The sequence below is a fragment of the Equus quagga genome, chromosome 7 (genome assembly GCF_021613505.1).
Source record: "Equus quagga isolate Etosha38 chromosome 7, UCLA_HA_Equagga_1.0, whole genome shotgun sequence".
Classification (NCBI taxonomy): domain Eukaryota; kingdom Metazoa; phylum Chordata; class Mammalia; order Perissodactyla; family Equidae; genus Equus; species Equus quagga.
Window position 1 is genome coordinate 62,618,124 of NC_060273.1, and position 16,136 is coordinate 62,634,259.

General features: G+C 41.2%; 1 protein-coding gene across 5 annotated transcripts in view; it reads left to right on the plus strand.

Moving 5' to 3' along the window:
- EBF1 (EBF transcription factor 1) overlaps positions 1-16,136 on the plus strand; it is a 381,707-nt gene that overhangs the window by 15,287 nt on the left and 350,284 nt on the right. For all 5 annotated transcript variants that reach the window (XM_046668002.1, XM_046667997.1, XM_046668000.1 and 2 more), the window contains exon 6: positions 9,830-9,898. In XM_046668002.1, the coding sequence (XP_046523958.1) occupies positions 9,830-9,898 (69 nt within the window). The remainder of the gene's footprint in view (positions 1-9,829; positions 9,899-16,136) is intronic.

The following is a 16,136-nucleotide window of genomic DNA, read 5'->3' on the forward strand; positions in this document are numbered from 1 at the left end:
GGCACAAAGCAGTGCCCTCCCCTTCTTCCGTTCAATCGAATAAAATACAGTATAACACTTTTAGTGTTAATATATGCGCTCAACTGCCTTGCTAGTAAAATGAGTAAAAGTTCTATTGATGTCAGCAGAAGCCTCTGTTTGGATAAGACTTGAAAGTTATAGTTCCCCTTTTTAATTTTCCCACTTAAAAATAGGACCATTCGCACATAGGCATCATTCTGCCTTGAGTTGAATGTGGGGTTTTTTTCTCCCCTTGTGTCTGATCTCTTAACCTTAGTTACCCCGTATATAACTATGACAGTGTAGCTCATATTTCTCAACTGTAGTGAGCTTTTGAAGGATAGCAGAGATGAATCCCTGAAAGGTATAAAAACTCATGTCACCCCCAAACCAATGTCTTTATTTTTGTCTGTGATCAGAGTGCAGCCACATTTGAAAACAGGCAGACAGACGAAATTCACTTCCATGGCCTCAGCCAGTGCTCCACATTTGAGAGAGTGGCCCAGAGAACAGCTTTTTAGCTTGTGGCTTAGGATTCTTATTCTTCATAAAATAGCACTGGTACTTTCTTCCTGATATATTCTGAGTAATTGGATAAAGCATGAAGATGCCACTATGCATCAGAGAAAGGCTACTAATTGCTTTGTTAGCTGTGCAGCCTCTCCCTGGCACAGAGCATGCTTGGCTCCTGACTATTGCTGACCAATCCATTTAGGGCATAAGCTGCCGCTTCGGCATGGGTGGGCTTTTTTTTTGCTGCTCGTGGACTTGTAGGGAAAACAATCTTAAAATTCTACAGGTGGAAATAAAATGTTTCCTTAGTGAAATCCCAAATATTAACTTCTTCTATTTCTATAATTATGTATGTGTATAAAGATTGCCTTTTTTCCTTTTTAAAAAACCTACTCCTAATACGTTATTCTAACATATACAGGAGTTTCACAAGTTTTCACTTCAGTGACTTGTGAAACTTGTTAATTATTCCCAGAACAGGTTGCTTTTCTCTAACTTTAAAGCAGTAGCAAAAATATGGTCATGGATTTCTTAGAAGATATTATTAGGCAAAAATAGTGTTGTACTGTATACAACAATTGTGCAATTAAAGCTGAATTGCACTTTTCAGAATTAAATGAGTAAAATCATTTTGAAAAGGGTTAAAAATGACCTCCTTTGTATTATAACTATTTTCCCCACCATATCTCTACTTTAGCTTCTCACAATTAGCATGCATTAGAATGAATTTTCCGTATTCTATTACATGTGATTCTAGCAAAATTGGAAGATGGATCTCAACCAGCAGGCCAACTAATATCTATATATCATAGATTTGCATCTCATATCTGTACATGTTTGGACGATGCTAGAAATAATTCTGTTCTTGAAATACTTAAAGATATATTATGCCTTTCACACACAAGCCTACCCTCTATTAATGCAGTTTATATTTTTCTTGTTCTTAAAATTCATGGGTCCAAAGTACTTTATTATGCTGGTTGGTGTGCTTTACTGCTGATGTTCTTTCTATTTTTCAGAAACATAAAAATAGCAAAAATAAAATTCTCAAGCCACTGAAGGCAAATGATGATGTTTGTACTGTGTGGCTAAGAGGGAAAAGCCATATTCAAAATGTCATCCTGTTAATGTTACAGATTACGTTTTTCCTGGCTGCCTATAGATGTGTAAGGGGTACTGTTTGTTTACCAGGCCACCAGGACCCTATTACACAAACCTGTCATCTATTGTGTGGCTAACAGTCTTTTAAATTGCAAATCTGATGCTCTTTAGGGGGCTTTAGGAAAAAAAATTCTCACTTTCCGCACCATTCTATTTCTCTTGATTTCTTGCCTCTTGTAAGTGGAAGTTGGGATGTGCTGAATTTGCACCAGGGGTGCAAATGCAGGCTCAATTATAAGCATAAAATTAGAGTCTGTTCACCATTAATCAGCCTGGCTAATTGCTATGCACCACCATTAGCCATATGGTGTGAAAGACAGCTTGCTCTCCCCAAGATGAAATTTCTTCATTGCAGACATGAAATAGTGAGGGCCCTGGATTTTAAAATAGCTTGTTTTAGATATTTAATTTCTAAACAACTTTCTGCAGTGCTTTCTATCAAGGCTAACGGCACAATAAAACTTTGCGTTTATGTCACAAAAGCTGTATATTTATAGTATGTTGGAGCGATTGTAAAGGAGACACAGAGAATTTAGATCGACAGCAAAGGGCTTGCGATGATTCTGTTTTGTTGCAGGCAAAGGCAAAGGAAAAAAGAACACCAGAGAGTTGTGTCTCAGGTGGTTGCAAATTTAAGAAATCTATTTTGTTCTGTTGAGAGGGTAACCCCACTGCATGAGCTGGGTAGAGGATGTGCTGCCATTGGATTATAATTATTGCCACTCTTTGAGACAAAACCCCTTTGACTTGATGGCATAGAGCTCTTTCTGTGGAATTCTAGGAGAGTTTCTGCACTTTTGGTAAATTGAAATCTATCATTACATTTTGCTAACGCCTGGTGGTTAAGTTCTTAAAATAATATGGCCCCATGAAGGATTTTTTTAAAAGCTGGATTCCATAAGGGATTTGGTTATAAGTGTATCTCGACATCCTGTGTTTAAATATGAATAGACAGGGCCAGCCCCATGGCCGAGTGGTTAAGTTCGCGCGCTCTGCTGCAGGCAGCCCAGTGTTTCGTCGTTTCGAATCCTGGGCGCGGACATGGCACCGCTCATGGAGTCGCGTTGAGGCAGCATCCGACATGCCACAACTAGAAGGACCCACAACTAAGAATATACAACTATGTACTGGGGGGCTTTGGGGAGAAAAAGGAAAAAAATAAAATCTTTAAATATGAATAGAAAATAGGAACTATGCTTGGTAGGCGAACCGGGTTCCCAACCGCCCAGGCAGCCTGGAGCTGATTTTCTCCCTCTCTGGTGCGCAGGACAGTTGCAGGGGTGGGTGTTCTGTTTAGGAGAGCACGCTTTCCGTTATCAGTGCCTGGCTTCTTGTGCGGCCATGCGATAGTTAGCCGGTCCCTTGAGATGGCATGTTCTTCCTCTTTTGCTGCCTTATTCTGGTTTTGTCCTTCAGATTCCCACTTAAGCGTGGTTTCTTCAGGAAAGTATCTTGGCCCTTGTCCTGAGCTACGACCTGTTGTTACGCATCCTGTTATAGCCTGTGCTTTTCCTTCATAGCACTCAGCACATGGTGACTGTGTGTCCAGGGCCGCCTTCCTTTGCTGGACTAAGAGCTCCTTGAAGGCAGGGGAGTTACTTGGTTCTCGTCTGTGCTTCAGTTGTCCCATGTGTGAACTGGGGGGCCAATGTTACTTATCTCATAGGGTGGTTGTTAAGATTAAATGCTGTCATCCCCATAAATGCTTATCATGGTGCCCGATACATAGTAAGTACTGAATGTCTGTTGTTGTGGTTAATAGTAGTGGCTATAGTATTAGTATTAATAGTAATAGAAGCAGTAGGAGCAGCAGTAGCAGTAGCAGCAATATCCCAGTGTCTAGCTAAGTCCCTGGCATGTGGTTGCTCAGAGTGAAAGATGATAAGAGAAGATTGAAAGGAAGTGAAGTGTCTCCTAAAACATTAATGTACTCTGTCCGTTCCAGGGGTGGTGGGTAAGAATGTTTTCATTCATTCTTTTAGTACCTACTATGTACAAAGCACTGTGGAATGTAGAGCTAAAAAGGATTGGGTCCTGCAGTAAGATTGCTCATAGGTTAGCCTGGGAGGTGAGACCCAAGAGCAGATAACTAGACTGCAGTGTAGGAAGGGTTGGCTGTGACGAGAGGTGAGGCAAAGGACTGCGGCTGTTCAGAGAAGGGAGGACATTCTTGCGGGTGGGTGGTAGCCTTAGGAATGAGGAGGAGGGTGAGACAGGACAGGGATTTTAGAGGACGCATGAAGTGTCTCGCCCCGCTTGTTGGTCCAGGCAGGATTTCTCTGTAGAGAGGTCTGCAGATGGGTGGACCTGTGGCTTGGAGCTGGGAAGAGAGTCAAGGTGAAAGGTAACCAGCTTCAGAGGTCTTTTCCCAAAGGTGAGAGTTGAAGCTTGGGCTTACAAGGGATTGCCAAGGATGGGAGAATAGAAAGAGAAGAGTCCTTGGATACCTTCTTGGGGAATAATCACACTTAGCAAGGAGGGAGGGTGTGTTCAAGAATTAGGATAAAGAACCTTGAGCATATGGGGCATAGAACTAAAAGGAGGTTGTTTCAAAGATGGGGAGTCATTCATTTAATAAGGCTGGGGAGATCCTGATGGCCGTGCAGACTGAGAACAGCACCCACAGGTCACTGGTGGACTTTGAGAGGGGAGATTCAAGTACGAGCTGAGACCTGGAAGCCAGATTTTATAGGGTTAAGGTGACCAGGAGGGATGGAGACTCTGGCGAGGAGAAAGTTGAACACTGAAGAAACTAACTCAAGAGAAAAGAAGGAACAAGTCTTTTTTTTTTTTTTTTTTTTAAAAAAGAGACTAGGAAAACTTGACAGTGTAAACTGAGGGAAAGAATGAAGTTATCCTTATAGCTATTAATCAGACTAGTCAGATAATTTATGTATCTCATTCTCTAGCCACTTTGGATAAATAAGCAAGATAATTTTGTTTTTTATTGTAAAACTTAGAGATTGACATGATGCTTTTCTCCAGTTGAGAGAGCCTCTACTTGTAGGAAAAAGTTCCACATCCCTAGGATAAGGATCTATAGGTCCCACGACTAGGAAACATCTAGATGTTTCTTGCCCTGATTGTGGAGCTGCATGACAGCTCACTGGAGATACACCACCTGTGTTAGGTGTATCCCTGAGTGTGCAGAATTGTCTGGGAGACCCATGAGGCTGTTGGGGAAAGGGCTGCTGTTCTGAGTCGACAGTGTCCATACGACACCAGGTGCTGACTGCTCCCTCCTGTGACAAGCCACATTGCTCTCCTGCCACTTGGGTGGCAGGTTGAGGCACCATGTAAAATAGTGGAAATTCTGCTCTGTGACAAAGAAAATTAGGAAACGCCAAGCCCCCTGAGAGATGCCTGGTACAGTGCCTGACACACATAGTAGGAGCCTAGAAGCCACCCTTTTGAATGGCTGAAGATCCATTAGTCACACAGTAATGAGGGCACGGTCATCACTGTGATTTCTTTCATTAACATGGTAACCTTGCCCTTGGTGTGCTTTTGTGTCTGTTTTTCTGTATGCTGCATTGTTTCCATCTGAGCCCTCTTCTGCCTTAAACATAAACGAATCTGTTCTTCTTTCAGCCTGTCTTTCCTGGTTAATGCCCATCTAGTGTACAGTGGAGGTTGGTGCCCACCTTTCTTGGTTCTTCTCAGTTCAGTAGAAGGAACTAGGGGGCAGGTCAGCTTAGAGCAGGGGAGCACTTCTGTGGACAGGAAAGGCTGTCATGGGGAAGAAGGACATGTCCTTGCTCTGCTTGCCTCTTGGGTTATAACCAGGGAGCTACAGGGGGATAGACGTCAGCTCACTCTAAGGGAAGACCTTTCTTCCCCCACTGGCCACTGGTTTTTAATAGGACAGGAATGATGCAATCCATCCAGATGCTTGCAGAAGTATGTAAATAAAATATGCACCCTCCGTTCTTCCCCACTTCTTATTCCACTCCCTGTAGGTTACTGCTTTGAAATTTCTCTTCATTCATTCAGAAAATATTTTCTGAGAGCCTGTTGTGTGCAGGGCTCTGAACCAGTTGCTGGGGATACAGCGGTGAACAAGACAGTCTAAGACCCTGTCCTCGTGGGGCATATATTTTAGTGAGAGATGGACAAATAAATATGAAATATAATGTGGTGAGTGTAGGAAGAAGAGTGAAGCAGGGCAAGGGGCTGGAGAGCTCTGGGATGGCAGGGAGGCCTTTCCACGCCATGACTTTGTGCAGAGAGAGGTGTGAGTGAAGTGAGGCCGTGAACCATGCTTGGGACAAAGGCTCTCTTCCCTTCCCTCTCTCTTTTTCACTCTTTTCTTTTCCTCCCAGGAATAGGACCATGCTATACATACTGTTCTGCAACTTGGCTTCTCAATTTACAGTATAATGTAGACTTCTCTCCCTGATAGTGTGTAAAAACCCACCTTGGTTCTTTTTAATGCTGCACGGAATTCCATATATACATGTATATGTATACATGCTTATGTATGTGTGTGTGTATGTATTTTTTCTTTCTCTAAATGGGCTCATGCTGTAGACACTATTTTGTCGCCACCCCAGGTGCAGAGCAGAGCCCAGGAGCCCCATTTTGGGAATGCTGCCTATGTGATGCAGTGACATGACCCAAGAGACAGGAAACCTGTTGGGCTATTTTTCATACTTTGCCTAAAGTTTTCTTTATAAGTGTTAAGTGACCTCCAGCCCCTTATTCTGTTTTCTCCTCTTTCCTTCATTTCGTCACTTTATTCCTTTTCTGTCCTTCCTTCTGCACTTCTGTTCTTCATATCTGCCTTTTTCCCTGTGTCCCTTGGAGCACAGCAGAGAGAGGAGGTTCTCATTTATGCTGAGCTTCATTTTGTCTAGCTGCTCTCAAACCCCTTTTATTTTAAGGGGATGAGGATGATGCTTAAGTCAGAGGACAAATCTCCAGCTTAGTGTGGCACTTGCTGGAAGGAGGGGTTTGGTGTGTGGGGTGGGGTGGGGGTGAACCTTCCTTCCACCAGCAGTGTCTGCCCAGAGGGTCAGCTTGGTTTTCTTTATCTATCACCTTCCTATTTTCTTGGATTGTATTCCCCTCAGTATATTACATTCATTCATGAAGTCATTCAATCAATCAATCAATCAGCCAGCCAATATTTGAGCTTCTCTATTGTATCCCAGGCCTTACGCTACTCTTTAGGTAAATAAAACTGACAGTTTCTTCCTTTACGAAGCCTATGGGTTAGTTGGGGAGGGGAGTGGGAGGAGAAAGATAGTAACCAAAAATTCACAAATATATGTACAGGAATATAATTTGCATTGTGTTAAGTGCCCTGAATGGAAAAACCAGGAGAAACCTAACTTCGATTAAGGGCAGGTGTCAGGGCCAGCCTCTCTCAGGAATGAGCCTAGAGACTGGATCTGAAGGGGGAGTAGAGGCTGGCCAACTGGGGAGGGGTTGGAGGAAGAGGAGTCCAGGCGGGGAGGCCTGAGGTCAGGCTGAGCGTGGCACTTCACAGAGATTGAAATTGGCCAGTGAAGCTGGAGCTCGGCAAGTTGGAGGAGAGTGACAGGAGGTTGGGAGGTGGTCTGGCATCGTGTCATGCCATGGATTTATTCTAAGTACTGTGGGAAGCCATTAAAAGGTCTTGGGCAGTGAAGCGACACAGTCCCATTGACGTTTTGAAAAGATCACTCTGGCTGTTGCAGGAAGTCAAGAGTGGAGGCAGCGAAACCAGGTGGGCGGCCACTGCAGGAGTCCCAGCAAGAAATGAAAATGACTTGGATGAGGGTGGTGGTAGTGGGGAGGGAGAGAATCAGATAGGCTTAAGATGTAGATTCTGGAGCCAGCCCTGATGGCCTAGTGGTTAAAGTTCGATGTGCTCTACTTCACTGCCCCGAGTTCGGTTCCCATGCGTGGAGCCATGCCACTCATCTGTCAGTAGCCATGCTGTGGCGGCAGCTCACATAGAAGAACCAGAAGGACTTCCAACTAGAATATGCAACCATGTACTGGGGCATCGGGGGGGACAAAAAAAGAGAGAAAGGTTGGCAACAGATGTTAGCTCAGGGTGAATCTTTCCCAGAAAAAAAAAGATGTAGATTCTAGTCCACAATTCTCATCAGGCAAGTTGGAACAGTTCCTGGAGGATACGTAGGCCAGGCAGGATGCTGGTGAGGGTGTGGCCACAGGGGACTTGCGTTGCTCAGTTGCTGTTCTGAAAAAGAAAGGGAAAAGTGGGAAATAGAAAGGGGAAATCGGCCTTCCCATCCATTGGTTTCTCCCCTGGGTGAAGGGGACTAGGGCTGTCGATGAGCTGCCTTTGGAGATCTGCTGCGTCTGCACAGCGCAGGGCAGCTGTGCTCAGACTTGGAGGAGGAGGCTGGAGGAGGAAGGAGCAGCGAGTGCTAATGAGGCTGCCCTTCACTGAGTGCTTAGTAGGGCCAGTCATGGACCCAGCTTTATACTCTTGTCACCTTGAATCTGTGTCCCTGCCCTTGGGGGGTGAGTACTGCAATTGCTCCATTTTACAGATAAGGAGACTAAGACTGTATGATGTGGAGTACCTTGCTCAAGGTGACACAGGTAACTCTGTCTGATTCCAGAGCCAGTGTTCTTAACCATGATGCTCTTCCGGCAAACCCTTGAAATGGAGGTGGAGGGGATCAGCGTTCAGGGAGGATAAAGTTTAATTTTTTAAATTATTTTTTGCGTGCATTCCAACTACTTGTACTTCTCATTCCCTTGTTCTTTCATCTATCTCCTGTGTATTGAGAGACTTTGGGCTGTCTCTCCCCAAAGTACTGGTGTAGTAGAGCTCAGGCCTGGAGGAAATCGTTTCCTCTGAATCACAAAGGGAAAGGCTGTCCAGTGGGTGGAGTGGATTTTAGCTGGGGCTTTGACAAAGGAGATACAATTCTTACTGTTGCTTTCGGGAGATCTGAGAGACAAACAGAATTAGCACCAAATTTGGAAGCCGATTCACTTCTCAGAGATATAGTTACTGCCAAGAAAGAGACCTCCCGACTTTGGTGAAAGACTCCCTATGCAGGAATATATTTCTGGGTCCTGAAAATGGAGTTCAATGTTTGGTTCTCTCCAGCAGCTCTCTAAATTTAGGCTCTATGATTCACTAAGTCAAATGTGTGTGTGTGTGCATGCCTGTGTAAGAGAGAGGGAGAAAAGTGCATATATTACTTGTGGTGCATGGTAACGTATAACCCTGGGATAATTTCCTCACCTCCTTAACTGATCAAATATGTGCTTTTATAGTGTGCCCCTGGGTGTAGACTGGCCAGCGGACACATTTCTTATTTGCAAACAAGTCTCAGATGGATAGTTTTCCATTGATCCTGGGTAATTTTCAAAAACCCTAATTTTTACCGATTAGAAGCTTCTCAGTTAAAAAAAACACCCTGAGAGCCTTAAGGTCACAGCTGGGCTCAGATTTTGATAGTGGATGCTTTTCTTGTCCACCGCTGGTTTTTCTCTGACGTAATAAAGAGCATCCACTGTCCGGGCTGTGCTGGGCTTTGGATCAGTTTTCTATGATGCTTTCAGAAAGTTTAACAGTGCACAGTGCAGGGCACAAAAGCCAAAACACATGTGGCTGTCCACTTCCTTGTATCTTGCCTCTTTGTCTTAACAAACAGTTATAGCTTTAGGATTTTGGAAAGCCTGTGGTTGAAGAAAATGTCTCCCATGAAAGAGAAAGAAGAAAAAGGAATCCATTTAATGCAAAATGACTAGAGGGGGAGAAATCACTCATACCTCATTATTGACGCGTTCCACACAATTAGTGTGATCTTGAGGGAAGAACGTTTGAGCCACCCACAACCCTGAATATTCTCATTGGGTAGAGGTAATAATAATGCGTTTCACAGTGAACTCTTCCCATATCGCGGGCAGTGATGGGGAGACCCCATCTCAGGGCTGTCAGTCGTGGCTCGTGGCCCGGGAGAGTCCCTCTCCCTCCCTCCTTTGTGCAGGGAGAGGTTAAGCCTGGCCATTAACCCATAGGTGACCCAAATAGAATTTTCTGTCCCAGGGATCCGTTGATTGCCAGGTATGGCTTTGTGGTAATTCTAGCATTTGCAACCCAGCAATTTGAACCTTCTGTCTGCCTAAATGATGATTTTACATTGTAATGGTTGTACTAAATCCTTTCGCTTTTGCTCCATAGCCGCTGTTGTGACAAGAAAAGCTGTGGCAACCGAAATGAGACTCCCTCAGATCCAGTGATAATTGACAGGTAGGGACCACTCTGCTTTCACTGGGTTCTTATTCCTCATTATAATGAAACACCTGCCTTGTGTTGCTCATGGGCGAGGGTTAGGAATGCATGTGGCCGAAATTTGCCTGTTGGTCATGACTTAAGCTGTGCCGAGCTATTGCGATTCCTGGGAAAGCCATATGGAATGTTCTTTGGAGGCCTGTTTTCTTGGATTGCTCTGGTTTTGTGTCTGATTCATGCTCCTAAAGGAATATTTTTTTCTTTCCTGACTTTCTATGGCTCAATCCTCACGCTGTGCCAGGAAGCTTCAGAAATAAAATAATAATAGTTTGTGATTTATGAAATGTGGTGGGGTGCTTATAAATATTTAACTTTTATTTGAAAAATGTTTGAATCATTATCACTTTTAGCTACAGTAGTTCTGTTGGACATAATCCATCTACATTTTAAGGTTTTATTTATGCATAAAAACAGTTTTAAAGAGATCTGTGAACCAAGATTTTCTACTCTTATTTCCCGGGTTTGATTGCAGTTCATATTGTATTGTAAGTTGATTAATTTATCCTGCTTGTCTTAATTATTGTGTTTTTAAACAGATCCATATTACTAATCTGACATGACCAAGTAAATCACTGTAGAACAATAAATCTGTTTTAGTTGTTCGGTGCAATTTCGAGTCAGTGTGTGCACATATTATGCAAAGTCGCATTCCAAATATTCATTTTACATTTTAATTATTGAAATTCATTGTATGGAAACATGTATGATAAACCATTTGTTACATAGCATTACTCATTGAGAGTTAAATGGCCTGGAAGGTTTATAGATACTGTCAGTTGTCAGCTAGGAAAAGAGCTAGCATCCTCCACCAGCCGGAACAGAGTCTTGCAAATAAGACTGACTTATCCCTCACTGAGGCAATGGAGCTGGACACGAGTCCCTTTTGGGTTTGGTAATTTTGATTTTTGACAGTCCCCCTCCCCCACCTATCTGTTTTTCTAATTCTTTGCCTTTTGGGGGCTTGCTTTATCATTTTTCAGTTAACTGGAAAAATGTTGGCTTCATCATAATTGATGTCCAAATATTGATTGTTGCTTTTGGCTTATGTGATTCTCCAGGCTTAAACCCAATTTTGCTTGCCAAGTAGCTTTATAAAGTTTCCGTTTCAGTCAGATATTTTAATTAACTATCTAATAGTCACTAAAACCATACACTTTTGCTTGATAAATAAGTATTAATATCCTTGATTCACAGTTAACACATGTGAGCATTTAACGGGTAGTGGGGTTGTCTGTCGCCTATAGAATTAGAATAAGGTGTTTATCTGCTAGAGCAGACGTGCCATTCAGGTAATTTCTTTTTCTGCCTTGGAAGATAAATCTGCAAAGGAATAAGGTAAAAAATAAATATAACCTTATGCTGTTTGTTGCATTTAAATACACTTCCTCAAAATTCCGTTTGTTATTTTAAGCAAGTTTTTCTCACTCTTCTATCAAAAAGAAAGCGTTCTAATCAAAGGACCAGCTCAAATATTCCCCCAAACTTTGGAGCCATCAGCATTTTGTTCTGGCCACACAGTTCCTTTGGGTTTAGATGATGACAAGAACCTTACCTTGCCACCCACAGTGAAAACACTTTTTTTGGCTTGTGAATGGGTTAAGCTTTTAAGTTCCTCGTTGGGTTTTAAGCTGTGACTCTGATACAGAAGGTTGATATGACTGTGGTTTGAATAACATTTGATTTTGACCTGTTCCTGTGGGTTGCGATGGCCTACGAAACTTGACTCAGCGGCGCTGTAATTAGCCAGGCCCGTGTTTTTGAAACAGGATTGTGTTACCTGGATTGCATTAGTGTGGCTTCTATTGTTGCCGCCTTGCATCTGTCCCAGTAGGGTACTTAAAACCTTTTCTTGGCTGGGGTAGTTCAAACAATTTAGGCAAAATAAGTATGCACTTTATACTGTTGGTGGCTTTAGAGATATTATTCACGACGTTTATCCTTTTCATTTTTCTCCTTTTTGGTTTGACAAAGTCGAAAACAGTGTGTAGCCAATCTTGGTCTCTTAAGAGAGGCGTCTTTTAAAAACGGCTGAAACCCAGTGTATCAGCACAAGTCCCAACATATGTTTATTTGCTGGCCGTTGCCACTGTCTCCCATGAACTCTTTTCAAGCAGTGATGCCAGCTGATATGCAAAACCCCATTTAGCTATTTTTATTTGCATCTGAGTTTTCAGAATTTATTTGTTCTTCAGTCTGCCAGAGGTTTTAAAAGCTCCAGTCCTGTCTATGCTGATATGTGAGACTTCCATTTCTAACATCGAGAGAAGAGGAAAACAACAAGAAAAGAACTCACACAAGGAAGGGCAAAATAGAAAAGATTTTTCAATTCCATAAAATTGCTGCAAAGGAAGAAAAAACGATGGCAACCGTGTTTGAATTTCATAGTTTCCAATTTGATTCTGTATTACCGATTGCATAATATCTGCGTTACGTGCTTAGGGTTTGATTTGCTTTCCGATTTATGCCTGTGAATCCCTGCATATTTTGTAAAAATGGGTTACGGGGCCTGCATTCAGTAGCAATAGTAACTGTTTTTACAAGATGCATACAATATGCAATTATGGAGCTGAGGGTACAGGCGACCATTGTGTTAGGATTTAGCATAGTTTTAACACGCAGTCACCTTTTGGGCACCAGTAATTTCTAGCTTCCTTTGCTTGTCCTTCGGATTTTGGAAGAACACTGCTATTTTTATCAGTCAAAAGACTTTTAGTAGTGGCTATTCAGGAAAACTATTTATAGGAGAGATAGAAGAGGCTTTCTGGTCATACGGCAATGGTGCAGGGTAAGCTATTTCTGTGCTAATTTTTGGCTGTATTATTTGCTACCAGTGATTTGGGGACATGAGCGTGGCATATTCTATCAAAAAAGTGGAATTAACAAAATCAGCAGTGGCATGCGGTGATGTTAAATGGGTTTCTACTTCATTCTTTTCTAATAGCATGCAACAAAATAAGAAAAATATGACCCAAATTCTTTTTACAATTGCGACAGTTTGTCAAGGCGCTTCCAAAAAGTTGGTAGGAAAATTTCTGTAAATGGAGGAAGTGGGCATCTAGAGTTGACGGCCAGGTTATATTACTCCCTGATGCCAAACAGCTTGATTAAGAATGATAAAACCCAGCCTGTGCCCAGTGATCCAGATATTTGCGCTGTGTAGACATGGGAAAAGTCAAATGTGTTATGTTTAATACCTGATGACCAGGAACTAATAACAGTAAATTTCATTATCGTTGGGGTAAAGGGCTATGTGTGGTAATTATTGTTAAAGTAAAAAGCAAAATATGACTTGCAGTTATTGAATTAAGATGGAGATTGATTTAACATATTCACACAGTAACTCCTATTTGAATTTAAAAGGTTTGCAATAAAATTCATGTTTAGAAATTGAATAAAATGTAGTTTTATTATCACATTGGATATCCTTGTGTCCTAACCTTTTTCCTTGGAGTTACCTCAGTTCAATAAATAAAACCTCATTAGTCTATTCCCATTTCAACGAGTTTATTAAATTTTGCAGGAGTAATTAGCATAAGCTGTGCTAATTTTTCTGGAAGACTAATGAGGGAGGTTCTTAATTAGGTTTACTTTGTAAGAATCAGAAAAGATGATAATGACAAAAGTCACATAGGGTAGTTTGAATTGGGAACCCAGTTTTTCTGAAGCTATAAAAAAGCTTCCATTTTCTGTGTGGAAACTTCTTTAGAAATGCTTGAACTGAATATATTAAGTGTGCAGACTGTTATTCTGTATCTAGTTAGTTAGGATTACCATCCATTCTTGATTTGCTTCACAAAACTCTTTATTTTCCTACCGTTGACTCACTAAACTGTCTTTGAGCAATGACGTGGATGAACACATATGGTCTTACGGAAACATTGCTTTCTCCAAATTGTACTATAAGATTCCTTTCACACAGAGCCCTGAGGTTTCCAGCCAGATGTGTGTCGCTTTTTTCCATCAGGGCAGGATAGAGGACAGCTCAATATTTGTTTGTTTATTTGGCTTTTCAATTTAGGATGAGTGTGTTTGATGAAGAAGTTAGACCACTAAGTAAAGGGAGACAATGAGAGCCCAGTTCTTCCTGTCCTTCTACTGTGGATCCTGAGAGATTAACAAGTGGATTTTTTCCTTTTAATAGATAGAAATAATGAAGGGTAAAATTCCTCCTCAAATTGAGTTCTCCTGTCTCGTGTGTGTTTAGACATAGTCCTTTTGAGATATAATGTGGCTCCATAACCTGCCAGTTTTGAGTTCCTCACAGCCAGTATTAAAAGCATCCGTTTTTAAAGCATGTTGACTAATATGCATCTAAAGATTTTGCATTTGCTTATTGTCGCTTTAATAGATTTGTCTTTCTTTTCCATTTATAAAAATTCCCGTATCTATGTTTGACATGTAAGCCTTGACATTCAACATTAAAAAAAAATGTGAATTTTGTCACATGCAAACCTAGTCTGTTTAGATTACTGTGCTTTAGGCCACACGTACCCAAGGGTCTTCTAAAAAGAAAAAAAAGCCTATATTTGTTGTTTCCAGGATTTTCTAAAGATCTTACACAGCTAGGTCTCTTTCATTTAAGTGACACCAGTTGTGTTTGTTTTATGATTATTTTCTGGAATAGAATATTCAGGAGTGAAAATATTAGAATGCTTGTTTTACCTGTTGATTTTACATGTCGTGCATCATATGAACAGAAAAGCTTAACCACGTCAGGGTTGTTGAGAGAAACAGCTTTATTTAAGACCCATTCTTCATCGAAGAGATATAAATGCTGTGATAGGACTTTTCAGAAAAGTGCAGTCTCGTCTTATCACCAAGCTAATTTCTTGATTAAATCGATCCCCGTGTGTTTATGTAACATATATGTTCATCTGCATAATAGGGAGACAATAGTACAACTTTAGAATTAGGATATAGTTGTGCGGGTTGTTTTCTTTTTGTTTTACCATTGAGCAGGGTGGGGTATCTCCTAATTCTTGTATTCGCAATCTTAAGATTGTGAAGGCAGCTGGGCCTCTCAACAGTAAGTGATTTTCCCTCTGTCTTTTATCATCAGACGTAAATCCCAAAATTTATTAAAATTTTTTTCTTTCTTATCTTCTGTAAAAATAAAGTCCTCACCTAATATGAACATAAACATATACTTTTATTAAAGTTGCAAATGAGGCTTTTAATCAGAGTTTCATGACTTCATTTTGTTGACCTTTCGACTCAATGGTTTGGTCTTCATCCAGTTTTTAGAAGGACCAATCACTAAGCATAATCACTCTGTAAGTTACACAAAAAACTGTCTGGGGCATGAAGAACAGAGGTGTCAGTGCATTTTTTGGAGTTCTGATAAGCCTTAATATCACCTGATTTCCTAACCTTGAACACTCCGTTAAAATAAAACGAGGAGGAATTCACCCATTAAAATTGCCTCCAGCAGGATAATTGCTGTCCTCTTGGTTGGTTGGAGTGGTTTGCATTTTTCCAAAAGTGAAAAGCCAGCATTGACATGAGCCTGAATTTACGGTGGTTTATTAACCCTAGTGTATTTAAACATTTGTTTTCTCAGTGGGAATTCACATATGATTATTGGCGATGAGACTTATGTGAGAGAGTATCGCTCTCAATTTGATCACATAGCAGATCATACCATTCTGAATAGGAGCCGAGCCCTGTACATTTGTGTGCAGTTTGCTACCATGATAAGAAAATAACAAATACAATAAGCTAATAGCAGTTATATTCTATTTACTATCAGCTATTCCCAAATACACAACCAGGATACATTTAAAATGCATTTCAAATATGCTGACAATATATCATAATGCAAAGTACTTTTACATGGTATAATACTCCTGCAGACACTGTGTAATGAACAACAGTGGTTTTCCTGTAAAGGAAATAATGGCAGCAACTTCCAAGAAATGTATTTAACAGAGCTTCAGAGAATCAGCAGTGTACATGTGTAGCTGGCCCGGGTGTCAGCTCATGGTGTGGGTTTTATCCCATGTCATCATAACTTTGCTTTTGTAACAGTTCTGAAAAAATAAAGAAAAGCAGTACACAGTCCCCTGTGTGTCATCTAGCAACTTTGCACAGTTTGTGATGCGAATATATCACTGTATTAAATATGCTTTTACTTTTCTAAAAGAAGTTACTTAGAACGGAAAAAAAACCCCAAACTGTCCCAAGTGTGCTCTCCATT